The following is a 21,970-nucleotide window of genomic DNA, read 5'->3' on the forward strand; positions in this document are numbered from 1 at the left end:
AAGGGCACATTCCAACCCCTGAGAAGCTGCATTCCTCCAGCCCTGCCTGAAGCCAGGCTCAAGGCAGCCGGGGACCCCCTGATCAAACAGCAGCAGCTGGTTCCCCGGGAGGGGTGCAGGATGGGGTTGTGAGATGTAGAGAGAGCAGTCAGTCCCTCCAGCATGTGCACTGGGCAGCCCCTTCAAGACACTCCAAGCTCGAGGCTGCAGGCCCTTTAAGAAGCCCCTCTGCTCCCCTAAAGCCGGAGCTCCAAGTGCAGGACTTTGATTTCCCGGATCAGAGCAGCAGCTGCTACTGCAGAAGCAAAGGGACTGGGACTGTGCTGGAGGCCGGGTTTCAGCCCTGACCTCACCCTGGAGGCGCCGCAGCCTGCAGGCCTTATAAGGAAGAGCCCGAACAAATCGAGGAAGCCACCTCGGGGCCCCCCACCCGCCCTATATTTACCCAGAGAAGGGCCTAGAATAACCTCCCACTTGTCCTGCTGGCTGGGGACTCTGGGGACTCCTCTCCCCAGGCGGGCGCTTCCTGTGCTGATCTCATCCGTGCCTCCTTCCTGCACTCAGGGAGCCCAGTTCACCCCAGCCTTGAGCCCCAGACTCTGCTTCCCAAGGAGAACCTGATCCTTCCTGTTGGGTGTCTCCTTTCACTCCTTCCAGTGTCCCCTTCCATAGGAAGCTCTCTAGGCTTCTGTCCTCAGCTCTTGGGGTGACCTGTAGCTCCCCTGAGGACCACACCCAGCGATGCTCAGGGATTCCTGAGGCTTATATAGGTTCTGGTGTGGTATAGGGTTCTGCAGCTTCCAGGGGTTCCCAGATCAAAGCTGCTACTGCCTCCCACCCCCCCACACCCCCCCCCACTCACAAACTTCACCTTCTGCCCACCTATTTCTCTCTCACATATTTTGTATTTTTTTTTTTAATATTTTGTGTGAGGAGCACACCCAGCAGCACTCAGGGATTACTCCTGGAAGGGTGACCCTGGAATGCCTGGAATCAAATCCAGGTTGGCCCAGGTCAGCCATGTGCAAGGCAAACACCCTACCATTATGCTATAGCTCCAGGCCTTCCCCTCTTTTTTTTTTTCCTGCCACATCTGCTGGTGCTCAGGACTTGATGACTACAGTTCAGAGAGCACTCCTAGAGGTGCTCGGAGGACCCTATGGGGTGTTGGGGATTGAATGTGGGTTTGCTGAGAGCAAGGCAAGCGCCTTCTTTGCTGTTCTCGTCTCTGGCCAGCTCCTATTTTTGAATATGGCTTCCTCTCAGAAGTTCCTGTCCGTAAAAAAAATAAAATAAAATAATAAAAAAGAAGAAGTTCCTGTCCCTGAGATGCTGAAACTCCCCGGAGACAGCTACAAGGATGAGCACCCAGGCCAGGGGAGGATACTTGGCACAACCTCTGTCCTTGGTCGCTTGCCCAAGCAGGGATGTTTAGCACATCCCACCCTAGCCACAGGCAGGAGGGGGTCACAGGGCCTTGTTGACTTCAGGCTCAGGAAGAAAGGGGTGGTGGGTGGGGAGACAGGAACCAGGACCCTCAGGGTGCAGTGTCTGGAAAATGGGGTTCTGAGCATCAAAGCCAGGGCTTCTGGCTGAAGGAGGGTGTGACCAGAGGACAGTGAAAGCCTGTTGGCCTGGGAAGAAGGCCTGAGGGGCTGGAGAACAGCATGACATCCCAAGGCGGACTATCTCCAGGGCCTGCACTTTTGTCTGGCAGTCTCTTCCACCCTGCCTGGGCTGGCAGGGGTTGTCGCCAGATCCCTCCATCCTGGTGAGCTGGGAGTGGTTTCTGTTTGGGGACCCTGACTTCAAGATCCCTAGGGATCCTGCCAGTCCACAGGGACCCAGGGAACATGTGCGTGGGACATCAGGGGTATCAAGACCCCAACACTTGCTCCCAGCCCTGCTACTGGCCTCTTGGAGATAGTCCTAAAAGAGGAACCCTGAAGTCCCTCACCAGCTTCCCCCCTACTCTCCCAACAGGCCCAGGACTTCTCATCGAGGCTGACCCTGGGTCCAGAGAGGCACATCACTGACTTAAGGCCACACAGCCGGAACAGGGCAAGCCGCTCCTCTGCCCCTCCAGCTTTCCACATATGTCACCAGCTAGACCAGACGTTTGTTTAGGTTTGGGGGGCAAAGGAGCTTATTATGCTGGCGGCACTGAGGGGCCCACAAGGAGGACAGGGTGAGGGGTGGGTAATAGCTATAATCAGCATTGGGACTGATGACAGGGTCTCTCTCCAGGCTGAGGTCACCTGGACTGGCCACCAAACAAGCAACACCCCTACAAGCCCAATGCCCAGTGAGTGGCCTGCCTCTTCCAGCGGCTGTGCCCTTCCTCCCTCACCCCTCCTTAGGAGGCCACTCCTCCCCAACACAAGCCCCTGCTGACCCCTCCCAGTCCCCCCCCTGCCCCCCCCCCCGTCCCTCAGCAGCCCATCATCCCTCCTAGACTGGGAATGAAAGAATCAGACTCGGCAACGGAGGCATTCCTTTATTCAGGCAGGAATGGGGGGGACTAGGACCCAGGATATCCCATCCATCAGTCACCACCATCAGAGACTCCCTTTCTCTCCCAGACACCCACCAGGCTCAGGCCTGGCCTCTACTGACTGACAGCTGAAGGAGAGCAAGCAAATGGGCTGGGAGACCCCTCTGTAGGATCTGAAAGGCTACCTATAGTCTTGGGGTTCCCCCTTGTCTGAAACAGTCCCCTGGCCACACCCCATTTCACCTTGGCTGCTCAGGCCCCTCAGAAGGAAGCCACAGGTCAAGAGTTCATGTTGGGGTACAGCCTCCCCATCTAGGGCCCAGCCAGGACTTGCCTCAGTCCTCCCCCGAGGACCAGGAATCTCCGTCCTCCTCCCTCTGCGTGAACTGCAAAAACTGCCTTGGGCCCAGATGGAGGGGAGTCCCTGTCCAAGGGGTCTTCAGGGTGCTCCCTGCCTCCTCCAAAGGACTCCCAGGGTGGTCTCCTGGAGAAGTCCCCAATTTCCCCTGGTTCCCCTCCTTGGATAGCTCCAACCCATTCATCGCACTCCCATTCACATGCTCCAGCTCCTCCTGCAAGCTGGTGCCCTGCCCATTCACCCCTAGGGGCACCCCAGCCTCTAAGTCCACCTGTCCCACCTTGAGGAGCTGGGGGGCCCTCCCTGAGGGTGCAGGGTCAGAATCCTGCTCTGAGTCTGATGTCTCAGCGTCCCCCCAGCCTGTTTCCCCTGGGACACCCATATCCAGGCCCCCAGACTCAAGGGGGCTCCCTCTCTCAGGGCCCCCATCAGAAGCCCTGGGTTCCCTTTGGTCCACCTCCTCCTCTCCCTCCTCTTCACTGTCTTCCTCCCCACTCTCCTCATCCCCTTCCTCCCCACTCTCCTCCTCATCAGCAAACCCGTCAGATTCATTACCCTCCCAGGCTGCAGGCTCCGGCAGGGGCGCCTGGCTTTCAGGGTCTGTGGGGTCCCTGGGAATCCCCGGGTGGAGAGAAGCCTCAGTGGCCAGGTCCTCAAAGTCTTCTGCCAGCTCAGAACCACAGCCACCTTCCTCCTCTTCATCCTTCTCCTGCTGCACCTCCTCCCAAGGCTGGCTCCCCAGGTTTTGGTGGGCCAGGACAACTGGGAGCTGGTCATCTCTCAGAGGTGATGGCATCTGCTCTCCAGCCAGGCCCCAGTGTGGGGAGGCCTGGGAGCCAAGATGGAGGCTCAGGGGAGTGGAGTCAGGGAGAGTCTCCCCGAGCTCGTCAGCCTCGCTCTCGTCCCCGCTGTCCTCCCTTTCTTCCAGGAGCCCCCCAGAGCCCAGCTCACTGCCCACCTCCAGATCATCTTCATTCTTGCCCTCCAGCCCTCCGCATGCCTCCTGTTCCCCTTCTGCCCAGGTCTGAGGCCCAAGACTGTCTTGGGGGACCTCAGTAGGAGACAAGAGCTCCATAGACCCTGCTTTGGCAGTTTCCTGCACAGCCTCAAACCCTGTAAACCCAGATTGAGGGACATCACCCAGTTCCTGGCCTATGGGTATAGACTCCTCCCAGCCCTCAGGAGTGTCAGTGGGGTCCCAGCCCTTCCCGAGCAGTAGAGAGGACCTAGGCTCCAAAGCAGCTGCAGCCCCTAAATCTTCTCTGGGTTCTTCCAAGTCTGGCACCCTTTTTCCCTCCAGACTTTTCTCTTCCGCTTCCTCCTTGGCCTGGTGACTTGCATCCCCCAAGCCAAGATCCCTCAGCTCCTGCTCCTGCTCTGCACCCACTGCAGTCTCCCCTACCGCTGCCTCTGCCTCCCATGTGACTTCCTCATTGGCCCACTCTGGCCCCATGTCCTCTGACAATCCCTCGGGAGCAGCAAGATCCAAGGGCCCTGATGGTGGCCCCTCAGTGCCTCCCTCCTGGTGGGCTTCCTGGGTGGGCTGCTCTTCTGGCCCTGGGCTCCCAAGGTGACCCTCTTCTGTGTTCCAGGGCCCCTCTGTAGCAGGCATGGGCAGCTCTTTCTGCTCCATAGATTCCTTTCCTGCCAGGCCCTCCCTCTGATCCAGTTCTGCCCCATTCTCACTGTCTACTCCGGCCCTTCCAGTAGCTTCCTCTTCTTCTCCTCCCATCTCCTCCCATCTCTGCAGATTCTGAGCTGCAGGCAGAGGCGGTTCCTCCTCTGGACACATAGGTGACCCCAGACCCTCCCTCTGCTCCGGTGTCACTTTCTCTTCCAGGCCTTGAGCCCCTTCCTCCTCGGACTCTTCTGGAGAGCTCAAAGCCTCTGAGCCACCTTCTGCCTGCAGTTTTTGGGGTTCCTCATCCTGCTGGTCTAGGGCACTCTGTGGCTCTTGTTTTTTCTCCACAGACCCCAGTGGATCTTGAACCTCCTTTTCCTCAGGCTTCACTGTCTCCTGACTCAATTCTTCTAGAGACCACTTGGACTCTTGTGTTTCTGGAGATAGGACAGTCTGTGGGTTTTCTTCTCTCTCAGACCCCAGCAGTCCTTGCATCTCTGTTTCTGTGGCTCTCTCAGTCTCTACACTTGCTTCCTCCTGGGACCATAATTCTTGAGTCACTTTTTCAAGAGGGTTCAATGGCTCTGCATCTTCTCCAGGAGACACTGTCATCTCCATTCTCATCGCCTGGTCTTCGTCTCCCAAAATCCTCTGCGGTTCTTGAGTCTCATTCTCTGGAGTCTCCCAGACCTGCTGCTTCTCCTCATCTGGGGACCTCAGTTGTTCTTGCTCCTCTTTCTCCTGGGCTGCCCAGGTCTCTAGGTCCTGTTCCTCTACCCCTAAAGGTCCTGATATCTTCTGCTCCACTTCTTCTAGACTCTTCGGTGGCTCGTTCTCTTTGGCTGCAGGTAAGACTGCTTGTTCATTCTCTACTTCCTGACAACTCAGACGTTCTTGACTTCCCTCTTGTAGGGCTCTCAGGGACTCTTGGTTCTCTGTTTGCAGAGATCCCACAAAGTCTTGCTTTTCCTTCCCTGGACCCCAGAGTGTCTCCAGATCATCTTCATGGGACCTTGTTCCTTCCTGGTCCTCATCAAGAGACAGCAACTTCTGTGGGGCCTCGTTTTCTGAAGACAAGTGGAATGCGAGTGTCCCTTTTTCTCCAGAACTCGATTCTCCATCCTTTTCTTCTAAAGACGTCAGCGGCTCCCAATTATCCGTGTCAAGGTCTCGAAGCGTTTTGCAGGGGTCTTCAGAAACTCTCAGAGGTTCTTGATCCTCTTCCTCCAAGGACAGAGTTTCATGGTCTTGTTTCCCCACCAGTGGCTCTTGTATTTCCTGTTCCAGAGACCCTGCAGTCTCTTCTCCGGGCTCCTGGGTTTCCTTCAGACCCAGATCCCCCTTGTTTTGCCACACTTCCTGCTGCAGGCTGCTCACCCTTTGGACCTCCAGTGCTGTTTCCTTCTCTGCCAGCTCCCAGACAAGCCCTTCCCCTTCCTCCTGGATCCTGCTGGGAACGCTAAACCCACTGGGCTCTTCCTCTTTGGCCTCTACACTAGGGATATCCAGGCTGAGAGGTGAGGCCATGGAATTGGAATCCGGGGGGGATGGACCTGATCTGGCCTCTTGCTGCTCACCCCCAGGCTCTTCTGGCCCTGTCAGAAAGCTGGCAGGGATAGCTGGCTTGGTATCAACCTGTGGAGCCTCCAGTGCCTGCTGCCTGCCCACCTGTGGCTGCAGCTTTGGTGATGGGGAAAGAGGGGCATCTCTGAGTACGGTCTCTGCTGCGGGGGGGCAGGAGACCTGAGGGGTGGGTGGGATGGGGGTGCTGGCCAAGGTAGGGGTGCGGGCCTGGAGGAATTCCTGGCTCTTTAGGAAGGTTGGCACAGGTGTGTTGAGGGTGTCAGGCAAAGGTGAGGAAAGGACAGAGGGGCTGAGGATGGAGGGAAGAGGTCCCCCCACATGCCGCCCCCCTGGGGTCCCAGGAAAATGCAGCTCCAGCTTGGGACCTAGAAAGACAAAAGAAAAATATGTCTTATGGAGCTAGAAGGTTTTTGCTTCTGCCCTGGGCCCCTGAGTGATGTTGGGAGTGGGCAGGGTGAAGGCCCAGTGCTCCACGGAGAGGATTTGAGCAGCAGCGAAGGTTGGCAGAACCCAGAGGGCCCCTCCTTACCGGGGAAACTCAGAGCAGCCTTGGACCCCGCCCCAGTAGGCTGTAGTCGGCCATTCTCTGCCTCTAGAAGGGTCCTGGGGAGAGGAAGGAGGGAGGAGACAGGTCAACCCACTATACTATCCTCAGGCAGAGTCAGAATTGCCACCTCACACAGAGCCAGGTGGCAGGTGGCACTGGTGCGACACAGCCCAACCATGTTTGCTCCCACAGCCTCCATCCTGCTGATATGGAGCCCAGCCCTGGGTTCCCACGCACACAGTATATCCCCCCACATGGGAGCGGCCCCTCCCTGGCCAGGCCCGATGACCTCATCCTCCGTGTGGGGCCGATTCTTATGCTAATGATGCCTTTGTCCTTGCACCATCTGGAGGGTCTGAGGAGGGGGCTTCCAGGGGGAAGTGGGAATTCTCAGGCGGTTCCCATGGGATAAGCTCCCACCCCCCACCTTTCAAGGCGCTGACTGGTACAAAAGCAAATGAAAAGCAAATGACCGGCTCTGCTCTGAAAATTCTTTTTTGCGCCTCAAAGACCTGCAGCACAGCCTGCCTGGGCCCTTCCTCTCAGTGGCCCGATTGTGGGTTCAGGACCTCATTTTGGGACTACTGGGGGGGGGTCAGCTGTGGAATCTGCCTCGGGTTCACTTCCCCCCTCCCCACACAACTTTGTGCTCCCTGAATGAGGGGGACCCCTTTCTTCACTACCCTCTTCAGACCCCCCCCACCTGTCTCCAGCCCCTGCCTGGAATCTGGGGTTACTATACTCAGCAAATCCAGCTCATGGACTGGATCGTACAGCCCTTTCCAAACCCCTCTTCTGGGAACAACCCCAGATCGGAGTCTACAGGTCATTTGCAGGTCCCCTGTTCCTCTGATTGGAGGCCCCTGACGCCAGCAAATCCCCATCTTCCATACAAGGAGACCAACACACACGTTTATGTGCTGTTCTGACTTGGCTACAGTGCATCACGCCCTGGGTGTGAACGCATGCTGAGATGAGCAGCTGAGTAACGGGGTCACACTTCTCTTGGAGGAAGGGTTGGGGGATGGTGTTTCAGGGCACAGAACAGTCTTAGCTTCTGAACCCACAGGGTCACAGGTGGGCTCAGGCGAGACATGTCCTTTCTGGAAGTCACCACCGAGAAGGTAGCAATGCCTCTGAGCTCCTTCAGTCTAGAAGTTATGCATGGTGTGTGTGTGTGTGTGTGTGTGTGTGTGTGTGTGTGTGTGTGTGTGTGTATGTGTGTGTGGCAGTCTCAGGTACCTGTATGTAGCCACCTCCAGGCTGAGTGACATCTTGAGGTGTGCCAGCTGCTGCCGACCTTCCAGGATCTGGGCAATCTGCTTCTGCAGGCTCTCCTTCTCCTGCTCCAGCGCTTCCACAGACAGCTGCAGACAGCCGGCCAGAGTAGATAGTAAATGTGGTGGAGAAGCGTTTTCCACTCCCACCCACCCCTGAGCTGCTCATCCTTGCAGACAGACCCCACTCCCAGCCCATGGAACCCCCGTGTGGAGCTTTCTAAAAGGTCACAGTCCCCTTCTCCCCACGCGTGTGCACACACACGCACACGCACGCACGCACGCGCACACACGCACACACACACACACACACACACACACACTGGTCCTCAGAGGATGCTAATTAAATGGTCACACATGTCTGTCCTCTATCCAGCTCCCACAGGAAGGCCATGGGAGGAAGCAGAGGAGATGACTTCCAGAGAGCAAGGGGGCAAGCAGCGGAAGCTGAAGGGAAAATGATTCAGGGGAGCAAGGGACAAACAGCAGTTGGGCCCTTGCTCCCTCGCTCGGGGGGCCACCCTCTCCCCTGCCCACGCTCTCAGGAATGTCTGCGGGAGCTGTGGGGAGGTAGCCAGCCAGGGGGAGGCCAGACTGTCTGACTGGGCAGGAGGCTGTTTTATCAGCTGCTGGTCACATCTGCTTGTGAGGAGGAACAGCTGTCCCTCGCCCCTGGAATGTGGGGGTGGTGCTGAGCCGACAGGGCCTCTCATTCCCACTTTAGGAGAGGTGGTATTGGCAATCTTGGATGCCAAACAGCTGACCTTGGTGCCTCGGGGGACAACAGGGTCTCTTTTGAGTGATAGCGGAGGGGGAAAGTGGAAAGCCTCACTACAACTCTGTGGACCCCTCTGCCCTTTCTGTTGCTTCAAGAGCACCCTGAGGGCCAGAGAGATAACACAGCGATAGGGCATTGGCCTTGCACGCAGCCAAACCAGGATGGAAGGTAGTTCTAATCTCATATGGTTCCCGGAGCATGCCAGGAAAGATTTCTGAGTACAGCAGAGCCAGGAGCAACCCCTGAGCATCACCAGGTGTGACCCAAATCTCCCCAAAAGAGCACCCCAAATCCCCCTTGCTCCCATTCACTCTACAGCCTGAGTTAGGACGCCCAGATTCCCTTTGCAGCCCCCTCCAGCCCCTTGCCCACTGCTTCCCCGGGGTCTCGGATGCCAAACTGCCCTCGAGGCCCACCTGGAACTTCTCGGTGGCCTTCAGTCGCTCCTGCCACTGGCCGTCCACTCTCTGCTCCAGCGCGGCCTTGCGCTCCAGGAGACCCCCGCGTTCGGTCCGGAGCTGCTGCAGCTCCAGGCGACCCTCGCGTGAGCTCTGCACCGCCTGGCCCAGACGCTCCCGGGCCTGCCCCAGGGACGCCTCCAGGTCGGCCACACGCTCCTGGTAGTCGCGCACAGCCCCCTGCCAGGCCTCGCCCAGCCGTCGGGCCAACTCCTCCAGCTCCGGGGTGGGCACGGAGGGCGCGGAGGGCATCGCCGGGCACCGGGGGACACAGGCCACCACCCGCGCGTTCAGCCCCGCGCGCTCCTCGTCGTGCGCAGCGCGCCGGGCCTCGAGTTCGGCCTCCAGCTCGGCCACCTGCGCGCGGAGCCAGGCGTGGGCACGCTGTTCGTCCTCCAGGGCACGCCGGCTGCAAGCCACCACCGCCTCGGTGCGCTCCCGGGCCTCCCGCTGCTTCTGCCACCGGCCCATCACGCCCTCAGCCTCGGCCGCCAGGTTGTCTCGAGCCACCTCGGCTGCTTGCTTCTCCCTCCAGCGCTCCTCCAACAGTGCTCGCAGAGCCACTAGCTCTTCGTCTGCACGGGCCCTCCAGGAGACATCCCCGGACCGGGCGCGCCGCAGCCCTCGGAGTTCCGCGCTCAGCATCTCATTCTGCTCCTCCAACGCCTTGACCCGGGCCAGATAGGCTTCCAGGCGTCGGTTCAGTTCCCACATCTGAAAGGATTCCTCTTCCAAGCAGCCCTCCATCCTGCTCGTCGGACCCACCGAAACGATGCAACTGGCGCCGGGAGAGAAAGCCTGCAATTTGGGTCCAACTTGGAGAGCAGCGGCACAACGTTGGGGACAATGACGGGGCGGGGCGCGGAGACGCTCGAGCGACTGACTGCGCCTAGAGGGGGAACGAGGCTATTCATACCCTCGCTCGGCAGGCCCAGTTGGGGGGGACAGGAAAGGGGGCGGGACAGGGCTTTAACTCCTTCGAGCCCGGGCATCTAGAAAAAGGGGGGAATTCAGGGGCGCCTCCCGGAAGGCTCAGGGGCTTGAAGGGACATATGGCAAGTGCCCAGAGGTGCCCCCCTCGAAGGCCTCCACCGTGCCCATCACGGCCTCCGTGCCACCCTGAGGATTTTGGGCAGAGGGCGTCCCCTGGTGGCTACCAGGAGCTCCAAGGGGGAGACCAAGAGCCCACTTCTGGGGGTGGGTGCTGGCCTTACCCGGATTCGATCCCCGGTATGCATCCCATATGGATCCCCCGAACACCAGGAATGACCCCCCCTAAACGCAGAGCCAGGAGTAGCCCCTGAGCACCGTCGGATGAAATTCCCTCCAAAATAAATAAACAAATAAATAAATAAATACATAAATAAATAAATGGCAGGAAACAAAATATGTATGTAGCTGACTTGGGTTCAATCCGTGGCACATCATCAGGTCTCCTAAGTTCCATCAGGAGTGATTCCTGAGTACGTAGGCCTGAATACGTGGCCCACAAACAAACAAACAAACAAAAAGAGCAAATAAAGTTCAGGCAATCCCCAAAATTGTGCTTGATAAAGTGATAGGTAACTTTTATGGGCTGTCCCTGGGGGTTCTGTCCTTGGTCCTGACTATTACAAGTATTTATTAGGGTGCCTGAGAGGGAGAGGAAAAAAAGCTCAAAAGGTGAGGAGCTTATGATACTTGAGTCTCCAGAGGCCAAAAGTGAGCCTTTAGCATATCCAGCTGTGGCTCTAAAGTTTTAAAAATAAAAACTAGGGGCCAGAGCAGTGGTGCAGCGGTAGGGCATTTGCCTTGCACTCGGCTGATCTAGGACGGACCGTGGTTTGATCCACTGGCGTTCCATTTGGTTCCCCAAGCCAGGAGTGATTTCTAAGTGCATAGCCAGGAGTAACCCCTGAGCGTCACCAGGTGTGGCCCCCAAACCAAAATAAATAAATAAATAAATAAATAAATAAATAAATAAATAGACTAAAAACTAGGGGCTGGAGCAATAGTACAAGTAGGGAGGGCATTTGCTGACCCAAGTTTAATCTCCAGTATTCCATATAGTTCTACTGAGTCCACCAGGAGGAGTACTTGCTGAGCACTGCCCAGTATAGTTCAAAAACAGACATAAAAATAATTTAGGGGCCGGAGCAATAGTGCAGTGGTAAGGCATTTGAGTTGCATGCAGCTGACCCAAGGTGGACCTCGGTGCGATCCCCAGCATCCCATATGGTTCCCCAAGTCAGGAGCGATTTCTGAGCACATAGTCAGGAGTAGCCCCTGAGTGTCACTGGATGTGGCCCAAATGCCAAAAATAAATTTAATAATGAAATTAAAAATAGGATCCAGATGGGCCGGAGAGATAATACAGCAATAGGGTGCTTGCCTTGCAAGTGGCCAACCCAGGACAGACCCGGGTTCTTAAAAGAGCCAGGAATAACCCCTGAGCACATACGGGTGTACCCCAAAACAAAAACAAACCAAAAAGAGCCAGAGAGATCAGGTGGAACATTTACTTTTTTATTTTTTGGGGGGGTCACACCCAATGGTTCTCAGGGGTTACTCCTGGCTCTGTGCTCAAAAATCACCCCTGGCTGGCTCGGGGGACCATATGGGATGCCAGAATTCAAACCACATCCATCTTGTGTTGGCCGCCTGCAAGGCAAACACCTTACCACTGTGCTATTGTTCAGGCCCCAGGTAGGGCATTTGCCTTGCATGTGGCTGACCCAGGCTCCCAGCATCTTATCTGGTCCCCTGAGCATTGTCAGAAGTGATCCTGAGGGGCCGGGCGGTGGCGCTGGAGGTAAGGTGCCTGCCTTACCTGCGCTAGCCTAGGAGACGGACCGTGGTTCGATCCCCCGGCGTCCCATATGGTCCCCCAAGCCAGGAGCGACTTCTGAGCGCATATAGCCAGGAGTAACCCCTGAGCGTCACCGGGTGTGGCCCAAAAACCAAAAAAAAAAAAAAGAAGTGATCCTGAGTGTAGAGACAGGAGTAAACCCTGAGCAGTGCCAGGTGTGGTGAATATATATATATATATATATATATATATATATATATATATATATATATATAAAATATAGTGAGACTGTGCATTCTAAAGATAGATGTAGGCCCACCTGAAGGCCTCCCATGTCAGTGGCAGCTAGCAGCATCGTGGGAGGAGGGTTACACTAGCCACCAGTGTGAGGTCCCTGGCTTCTGTCTTCTGTGGGTGCCGGCCATGCTAGAGGGAACAAGCCCCAACCACTTTATGGCTGCCTGAGGATCTGTGGGTGTTCCTCTCCTGAGAAGAGAGCACCATCCCCCCACCACCCATCCTCACTGAGGCAAGAATCCTGGAGGGAGAGACCAGAGTAGAGGGAAACAGAGGGAGAAGGAGGATTCATGTGGAGGAATCCTGAAAGAAGAGTCACAGGGCAGCTGGCCTCTGAGGAACACACATTAGATCAGGGTTACATTCACATGCACTCGGGGCCGGAGAGATAGCATGGAGGTAGAGCGTTTGCCTTGCATGCAGGATAGTGGTTCGAATCCCGGCATCCCATATCGTCCCCCATGCCTGCCAGGGGCGATTTCTGAGCGGAGAGCCAGGAGTAACCCCTGAGCACTGCTGGGTGTGACCCTAAAACAAAAACAAACATTCACATGCTCTCAGGCTATCCACACACTCACACTTACCCACTCTCTGTGCACACACTGCTGCCTACACACAGACTTCTGCTCACAAATACACAACACGATGCCCACTCTACACTCTACCACATCACATATACATCCATGCACTCAAACTCACCCACCTGTACACACTCTATCACAGCCACACAGTCACTCTCGCACTCACAAACACACTTCTCACATTCTCCCATACTCACACACTCACAAGTACACACACACTACATGCCATTGCATATACACACATTTACACAAGTCTCTCACAGACAATCACATGCACACTTCCATGCTAATGCTCACACACACCTTCAAGCACACACACTTCTTCTGGAAAAAGAATCCAGGGGACTGGAGTAATAGCACACTGGCAGGGTGTTTGCCATGCATGTGGCCTACCTGGGATGGACTTAGGTTTGATCCCAGGCATCCTCTATGGTCTCCTGAGCCTGCCAAGAGTAACCTCTGAGTTTCATCAGGTGTGCCCCCTCCCAAAGAAAAAGAAAGAAAAGATAAAGAATCCAGAGGAGCTCAGCTGGGGTTGCCCGGTGTCCTCAGTGGAGGAAGGGGAAGGTGCAGTGACTTTTCGTCTGTCCATGCTCAATCTTCCCCTTCCAATCTCATTCATCAGGGCCAGGGCCAATTTGGGGGGGGGGTCACACCCAGCAGTGCTCAGGGGTTACTCCTGGCTCTACACTCAGAAATCGCTCCTGACAGGCTCGTAGGACCATATGGGATGCCGGGATTCGAACCACCAACCTTCTGCATGCAAGGCAAATGCCTTACCTCCATGCTATATCTTCAGCCCTGGCCAGGGCCAATTTGACCCCCTTCGTTTCTATTCCCCCTCACTCCTCACTTGTCCCCTCCATTCCAGCAAGATGGACCCTGCTGGGATATGGGGAGCCAGAACAGAGAGAAGAGGCACAGCCGGCCTGTCCTCCTCTGCTTTTCTTGAGGAGCAGCTCTGTCTGGTCTCCATCATGGGCGCAGGCCTGAGGGAGGCAATGGTGTGGGAAGATCAAGCAAGGTTCCTGTCTGGTAATGTTGGACGAGTCTCTAGCTCTTCTTTCCTTCACTGATTTATTCCACAAAGTTAAATCAGGCCGCAAGTTCTAAAGCCAGGATACTGGAGAGACGCAAGTCTGGAAGCCAACGTCGATGCAGGAAATAATCCACACACCAAAGAGGGTGAAACAGGTTCAGGAGTTCCAATATGGAAACCTTCCGCTCCTAAGAAGCAGGAAACTCAGTGGGAAGTCCAGAAACACAAGCGAGCATTTTCCTGAAACCTGGGATATTTATTAGGAAGAACCAAACCACACCTTAGGGTGGAGATCAAGTGGTCTAAATGCCATTTTTTTTGTTTGTTTTTTGTTTTTGGGTCACACCCGGCGGTGCTCAGGGGTTACTCCTGGCTGTCTGCTCAGAAATAGCTCCTGGCAGGCACTGGGGACCATATGGGACACCGGGATTTGAACCAACCACCTTTGGTCCTGGATCGGCTGCTTGCAAGGCAAACGCCGCTGTGCTATCTCTCTGGGCCCCTAAATGCCAATTTAAGGTACTACATTCAAAGATGTTTTCTGGGGCTGGAGAGATAGCACAACAGTAGGACTTTTGCTTTGCAAACAGCCGACCTGGTACGGACCCGTATTTGATCCCTGAAATTTCATATGGCCCTCTCAAATCTGCCAGTAACAATTTCTGAATGCAGAGCTAGGAGTAACTCCTGAGCACCATGGGGTGTGCCCCCCCCAAAAAAAAAAACAAAGATGTTTCCAACCAATGAGTAACAAGGCATATACTGAGTGGGATGGCATCTGATAAATTCCACATCTCCCCCCAAAAATGTAGAAATATGAGGTAAATAAAGTAATACACATCCCAAGGAAAAGTGAATTTTATTGTTTTGTTTTGTTTTTTTGGGCCAGTGATGCTCAGGGGTTACTTCTGGCTATGCACTCAGAAATCGCTCCTGGCTTGGGCACATATGGGATGCTGGGGATCAAACCCAGGTCTGTTCTGGGCAACCATGGCAAGGCAAATACCCTACCACTGTGCTATTGCTCTGGACCAAAAACTGAATTTTCTGTGGGAAGGACAGGTGATGTCTACTAAATAAAAGATTAAGGGACCGAAGCGATAGCACAATGGTAGGGTGTTTGCCTTGCATGCAAGCAGATCCAGGACCTACCCAGGTTCAATTCCCGGCATCCCATATGGTCCCCTGAGCCTGCCAGGTGTGGCCCAAAAACCAAATAAATAAATAAATAAATAAAAGATCAAGGGGATGACATAATTTTGCATGGACACAGCAAAAGTTGGAAAAATAGAAAGAAAAACTTTTGGCCTAAGAAACAGGGTGCCCCCCACCCATGAAGCTTCTCCCATAAGGCTTTAGGGCTTATAGGCTCCAGGCACACTAATTTGTCTAACCCCAAAGTCTTCTTCAAGGACCCAGGAAAGATTCTCCTCAATCACAGGTTATGTTGTTAGGTTTCAGTAACTGGAGGTATAGGTTTTAGCACACTGCGACACTTAGCATCCAGTTACATGATTGGTGCCAAATAAATATGACCATGAAACACAAGGAGGGTACCAGAACCCATCTCTGGACAGCACATGGCCCTGTTGGTGGCTGATCACACTGCCATGAGCGTGACAGTGGGAAGAGGCATGAGGAATAAGGGGCTGAAGAAGGCAGGGTTCAGGGAGGAGTCAGGAGAGCACCTTGTGGGCTCCACTTTGAGCAGCCAGAACCAGGGTGTCAGGGGAAATGGCAGGGTGGCCATGCAGGTGGCCATTAGGGGCATCATTAGGTGTGTGAGGAAAGAGCAGGAGCCAGAAGTGCATAGGAAGAAAGTAAGGACAATCTGGCACCCCGAGTGTACCTACAGGGAAGACTTTGTCCTCTACTGTGAAGTGGGAGGGGGACAGGAGCTACCAGACATGTGGGGCAGGAATGTTTCAGATTTTAGGTTTGGTCTCTAGGCCACATCCATAGGGGCCATGATCAGGGGGCTTTGTGTGGTGTCAGTAATTAGCAGGATCAGTCCCACGCAAGGCGAGAGCTCTGCCCACTGTACTATCTCTCTGGCTTTGATGAACAATTTGATAAGTAAGGCCACAGCTTGCCTGAATCAACTCAGGGCCCCACCCAGCAGAGCAGAAGGGAGAAGAGCCACCAGGGGCCGCTCTTACTTAATAAAGGACATTGAGAGAATGAGAAGGTTCACAGGCTGAATGTGCATTCATTCTCTTGCAGTCCCAGGCATCACAAGGTGCTCGGTCCTCCTCTTTCAACCTATATATATATATATATTTTGGTTTTTGGGTCACACCTGGCAGTGCTCAGGGGTTACTCCTGGCTGTCTGCTCAGAAATAGCTCCTGGCAGGCACGGGGGACCATATGGGACACCGGGATTCGAACCAACCACCTTTGGTCCTGGATCGGCTGTTTGCAAGGCAAACGCCGCTGTGCTATCTCTCCGGGCCCAACCTCAATATTTTTTTAATAATTTCATTTTGGGGAGTGTTGGGGCCACCTGACTGCATTTAGGGGCTACTTCTGGCTCTGAACTCAGAAATTGCTCCTGGCAGGCTCAGGGGACCATATGGGATGCCAGTAATCGAACCAGGATGCGTCCATGGTCAGCCACGTGCAAGGCAAAGGCCCCACCACTGTGCTATTTCTCCAGCCCCTCAACCTCGATTTTTTAAAAAATAATTTCCTGGGGCCAGTGAGGTGGCGCTAGAGTTAAGGTGTCTGCCTTTCAAGTGCTAGTCAAGGAAAGATCGAGACCGCAGTTCGATCCCCCAGCATCCCATATGGTCACCCCAAGCCAGGGGCAATTTCTGAGCGCTTAGCCAGGAGTAACCCCTGAACATCAAATGGGTGTGGCCCAAAAAAAACAAAAAAAAAATTTCCTTTGGGGGTGTTGGGCCAGCCTGTGGCGTTCAAGGGTTATTCCCAGCTCTGCGTTCAGAAATTGCACCTGGCAGGCTTGGAATGTCGGGGATCAAATCCAGAATCAAACCTTGGTTGGTCCTTGGTCAGTCCTGGGTTGGCTGCGTGCAAGGCAAATGCCCTACTGCTGTGATATCGCTCCAGCCCCTTATATAATTTCTTTATTTAAACACCCAGTTACAGAAATGTTCACAGTAGGGTTTCAATCATCGAAAGTACACCACCCGGGCCTGGAGAGATAGCACAGTGGCATTTGCCTTGCAAGCAGCCGATCCGGGACCAAAGGTGGTTGGTTCGAATCCCCGTGTCCCATATGGTCCCCCGTGCCTGCCAGGAGCTATTTCTGAGCAGACAGCCAGGAGTAACCCCTGAGCACCTCCAGGTGTGACCCAAAAACTAAAAAAAAGAAAAAGAAAAAAAGAAAGTACACCACCCTTCACCAGAGCAACTTTCCTGCCACTAATGTCCCCCATTTCCCTCCTCCATCCTCTGCCTGTCTTTGAGACAGGCATTGTATTCCTCTATCATTGTCATGATAGTTTTTTCTCTAACTGAGCTCGCCACTCATTGTGGTAAGCTTCATATCATGGGCTCATTCTCCCTATTGTTTCTCTATTGTCTCTAGATCTTATTACCATACTATCTTTTTGTTGTTATTGTTGTTTTGGGGTCACACCTGGTGATGCTCAGGGATTGGTTACTCCTGGCTATGCGCTCGGAAATTGCTCCTGGCTCAGGGGACCATATAGGATGCTAGGGATCAAATCCAGGTCTGTGCTGGGTCAGCCACTTGCAAGGCAAATGCCCTACCCCACGCTATCGCTCTGGCCTCCATATTATCTTTTGGGGGGGGGGGTTGGGCCACACCTGGTGGTACTCAGGGGCTACTCCTGGCTGTCTGCTCAGAAATAGCTCCTGGGGGCCGGGCGGTGGCGCTGGAGGTAAGGTGCCTGCCTTACCTGCGCTAGCCTAGGACGGACCGCGGTTCGATCCCCCAGCATCCCATATGGTCCCCCAAGAAGCCAGGAGCAACTTCTGAGCGCATAGCCAGGAGTAACCCCTGAGCGTCACAGGGTGTGGCCCAAAAACCAAAAAAAAAAAAAAAGAAAGAAAGAAATAGCTCCTGGCAGGCACGGGGAACCATATGGGACACCGGGATTCGAACCAACCACCTTTGGTCCTGGACCGGCTGCTTGCAAGGTAAACACCGCTGTGCTATCTCTCCGGGCCCCCCATATTATCTTTTATTTGTTCTTATATCCCATAGATGAGTGAGACTATTCTGTGTCTATCTCTTTCCCTCTGACTCTTTTTTTTTTTTTTTTTTTTTTTTTTTAGTTTTTGGTTTTTGGGTCACACCCGGCAGTGCTCAGGGGTTACTCCTGGCTCTACGCTCAGAAAACGCCCCTGGCAGGCATAGGGGACCATATGGAATGCCGGGATTCAAACCAATGACCTTCTGTATGAAAGGCAAATGCCTTACCTCCATGCTATCTCGCTGCCCCCCCCCCCGACTCTTTTCACTCAGCATAATACTCTCCATGTCCATCCACATATAGGAAAATTTATGACTTCATTTTTCCTAACGTCTTCCTCGATTTTGGTCAGTACCACCAAGACAGATTCCCAAGAACAAAACCAAAAGTAGCCTCCTCCCCAATGTTTTGTAAAGTTAATTTTTGGAGGTGCCATACCCAGCAATATTCAGGAGTTACTCCTGGCTCTGCACTCAGAAATTGTTCCTGGCAGGCTAGGGACCATATGGGATGCCTGAAATAGAACCCGGGTTCATTCCTGATTGGCTGTGTGCAAGGCAAATGCCCTACCTCTGTGCTATCTCTCTGGCTCTGATATTTTTTATTTTTTAACGTATTATGTTTTTTGTTTGTTTTGTTTTTGTTTTGTGTCACACCCAGAAGTGCTCAGGAATTATACCTGGATTTGCAATCAGGAATCACTCCTCTAGGACTGGGGTGGGGGGGAACCATATGGGATAATGGGATTTAAAACTGGGTCAGACACATGCAAAGCAAGAACACTACCTGCTGTATTGTCTCCAGTCTGCCCCAATATATATATATATATATATATATATATATATATATATACATATATATACACATACATACATACATATATATTGCATTTTGAGTCACACTTGGCTGCACTCAGGGGTTACTACTGGCTTTACGCTCAGAAATCGCTCCTGGCAAGCTCAGGGGACCATATGGGATGTTGGAGATTGAACCTGGGTCCATTCCATGTCTGCTGCTTACAAGGCAAATGCCCTAACTCTGTGCTATTACTGTAGCTCCCCAAAAATAATATTTTACTGAATTATGGTGAGATACACAGTGACAAAGTTGTTCATGATTTTCAGTCATACAATGCTCAATACCCATTCCTTCACCCGTATGTATTTCTTGCCACCAATGTCTCCAGTTTCCCTCCCACACTAACCTTGCCTGCTTCTGTGGCGGCAGACCTTTTTCTTCTCTCACAATTTTTCCTTTTAAGAACTTTGGGGGCTGGAAAGATAGCATGGAGGTAAGGCGTTTGCCTTTCATGCAGAAGGTTGGTGGTTCGAATCCCGGCATCCCATATGGTCCCCTGAACCTGCCAGAAGTGATTTCTGAGCATAGAGCCAGGAGTATCCCCTGAGCGCCGCTGGGTGTGACCCAAAAACCAAAAACCAAAAAAAAAAAAAAAAAAAAAAAAAAGAACTTTGGTTTGCAGCATCAAACTAAAGGTACTAAAGATGTATTGTGCACATAATTTTACCTGATTTTAGCACCTAGTTCTCATCCAGAGCAATCGTTCCTAAATATCACTGTCATAGTGGTCCCTGCTCTAACTACATTCCATGGCAAGCTTCCTACCATTGAAAAGGGAAGTCAACAACTAGTTACACCACCTTCCACTTATACCTGCCTTTTTGTATCTAACCCTTTTTGTCCTAAAGAGGAATTCATATTACCTTAGCGAATATCATGCCCTTATAAGAAAGTCGTCCCTATCCATCTCTTCCCCTTTCTTCCCCCTCCCCTTCTTATGGTATATAAGGATGAACAAAGAAAGCCACGTGGTCCTTTGCCTCTGTTCAGTTCTGAACGAGCATTGGACCCTCGCCGGCCAGAATAAAGAACCCACTTGAGCTTTTGCCTGAGTGACTGTCTCTTCATTTCTCTGCGTCAGAGCAGCATCTGGACTTCTGAGCCTTACACCATGAACAAGCCCCCCTGACTCTATGGTCCTTGGGTATTATTACCATACTATCTTTATCATACTATATGTATATAATATGTATATATGTATATAAGCAGCACAAATGAGTGTGATCACTCTATGTGGAAATGTATTCTTTTTTTATTTTTTGGAATGTATTCTTAAAATCTTAAGCCTTCAGGGGGCTGGAAAGATAGTATGAAGGTAGGGCATTTGCCTTGCATGCAGAAGGATGGTGGTTCTAATCCTGGCATCCCATATGGTCCCCTGAGCCTGCCGGGAGTGATTTCTGAGCGTAGAGCCAGGAGTAGCCCCTGAGCGCTGCCGGGAGTGACCCCCCCCAAAAAAAAAAAACACTTAAGCTTTTAGGGGCCAGAGCGATAGCACAGTGTTAGGGTGTTTGTCTTGCACGCAGCCATACCAGGATGGACGGTGGTTTGAATCCCAAAGTCCCATATGATACCCCAAGCCAGGAGTGATTTCTGAGCTTATAGCCAGGAATAACCCCTGAACATCACCGGGTGTAGCCAAGACAAAACACAAAAACAAACAAAACTTAAGCTTTTAGCAGCTGGAACAATAGTACAAAGGGACAGCAGGTAGGGTGTTTGCCTTGCAAGTGGCTAACCCAGGTTCGATATCTGGCAGCCCAAATGGTCCCCAAGATTGTCAGGAGTAATTTCTGAGCACAGAGACAGTAGTAACCCCTGAGCACCACTGGATATGGCCAAAACAAAACAAAACAAAACAAAAAACAAACTTTAGGGCCCGGAGAGATAGCACAGCGGTGTTTGCCTTGCAAGCAGCTAATCCAAGACCAAAGGTGGTTGGTTCGAATCCCGGTGTCCCATATGGTCCCCCGAGCCTGACAGGAGCTATTTCTGAGCAGACAGCCAGGAATAACCCCTGAGCACCGCAGGGTGTGGCCCAAAAACAAAAACAAAAAAAAACTTTAAGCTTTTATAGTTTAGGCTGGAAAAATGACTCAAAGGAAGAACATATACTACGTCTGCAAGAACCTCCCTGGCACCCCTAAACCATTTCGATGGGAGTAAGTATAGCACTCCCCATAAAACAGTTGCTTGAAATATTTATAGGTGTTGGTGGCTGGAGTGATTGCACAGTGGGTAGGGCTTTTGTGGCCAACCTGGAACAAATTCGGGTTTGACCCCTGGCATCTCATATGGTCCCCCAAGCCTACCAGGAGCGATTTCATAGAGCAGAGCCCAGCAGTAGCCCCTGAGTGCCACTGGGTATGGCCCAGAAACAAACAAACAAAAAGAAATCTTTATAGATGTTGTAAATAGATAAATATTTTTTGTTTGATAGATTTGGTTTTGGTCCACACCCAGCAGTGCTCAGGGATGACTTCTGGCTCTGTGTTCAGGAATCATTGTGGTGGGACTCAGGGGACCATAATCATATAGGGTCTGGGAACTGAACCTGGGTTCAACTCCCAGCATCCCATATGATCCCCCTACCCTGCCAGGAATGACTTCAGAGCACAGAGCCAGGAGTAACTTCTCAACACCACTGGGTGTGATCCAAAAAACAAAACAAAACAAAAATTTCAAAGACAAAGTTATTAAAAGGAATGGAGGAGGGTCTAGCGATTCCTCCAGGAGAAAAAGATAAGAGAGGCCATTGATAAAGGACATTTCCAAACGGACACAAAGGCTTGCTAAGTAAAGCTTCTAGCTCTTTCAATAAGGTCCTTTTATTTTTCTTTGTTTGGATTCAGGAGAAGCAGGCTAGCAGGAGAAGCCCAAGAAGCCAGGTCAGTGTAAGTGAGGGACCTCAGTCTCGGTCCTTGCTTCTTTCCTTTTTTGTTTATTTGGATGAGGCCACAGGGTAGTGCTCAGGGAATCCTGAATTGCTGAGAATGGATTTGCAGTTCCAGCGCTGCTTTGTGCAACAAACTCTCCAGGCCAGCAAACAGACCCTCCTGTTACCCCAACAGACAGCCACAGAGGGCGTAAACCCCTGGACAGGGGCAC

At 52.9% G+C, this 21,970-nt stretch overlaps 1 protein-coding gene across 1 annotated transcript; it reads right to left on the reverse strand.

Moving 5' to 3' along the window:
- Positions 1–2,583: 2,583 nt before the first annotated feature.
- On the reverse strand, positions 2,584–9,981 carry NES (nestin). Its single transcript, XM_049782190.1, has 4 exons — positions 9,076–9,981; positions 7,847–7,971; positions 6,587–6,660; positions 2,584–6,422 (listed from the first exon to the last, which is right to left on the reverse strand). The coding sequence occupies exons 1-4, from the start codon at positions 9,862–9,864 to the stop codon at positions 2,830–2,832; spliced, it is 4,581 nt and encodes a 1,526-aa protein (XP_049638147.1). The 5' UTR covers positions 9,865–9,981; the 3' UTR covers positions 2,584–2,829.
- Between the last annotated feature and the right edge of the window lie 11,989 nt (positions 9,982–21,970).

Source organism: Suncus etruscus, chromosome 10, assembly GCF_024139225.1.
Source record: "Suncus etruscus isolate mSunEtr1 chromosome 10, mSunEtr1.pri.cur, whole genome shotgun sequence".
Classification (NCBI taxonomy): Eukaryota; Metazoa; Chordata; class Mammalia; order Eulipotyphla; family Soricidae; genus Suncus; species Suncus etruscus.

What these genes read in the sequence shown, in the direction of transcription:
- NES (XM_049782190.1), bottom strand. Translation starts at nt 9,864, where the DNA reads ATGGAGGGCTGCTTGGAAGAGGAATCCTTTCAGATGTGGGAACTGAAC. An exon ending in AGGCCACCGAGAAGTTCCAG is followed by an intron (nt 7,972 to 9,075) that starts GTGGGCCTCGAG and finishes GGCTGTCTGCAG; the next exon opens with CTGTCTGTGGAAGCGCTGGA. An exon ending in CTGGAGGTGGCTACATACAG is followed by an intron (nt 6,661 to 7,846) that starts GTACCTGAGACT and finishes TCCTCTCCCCAG; the next exon opens with GACCCTTCTAGAGGCAGAGA.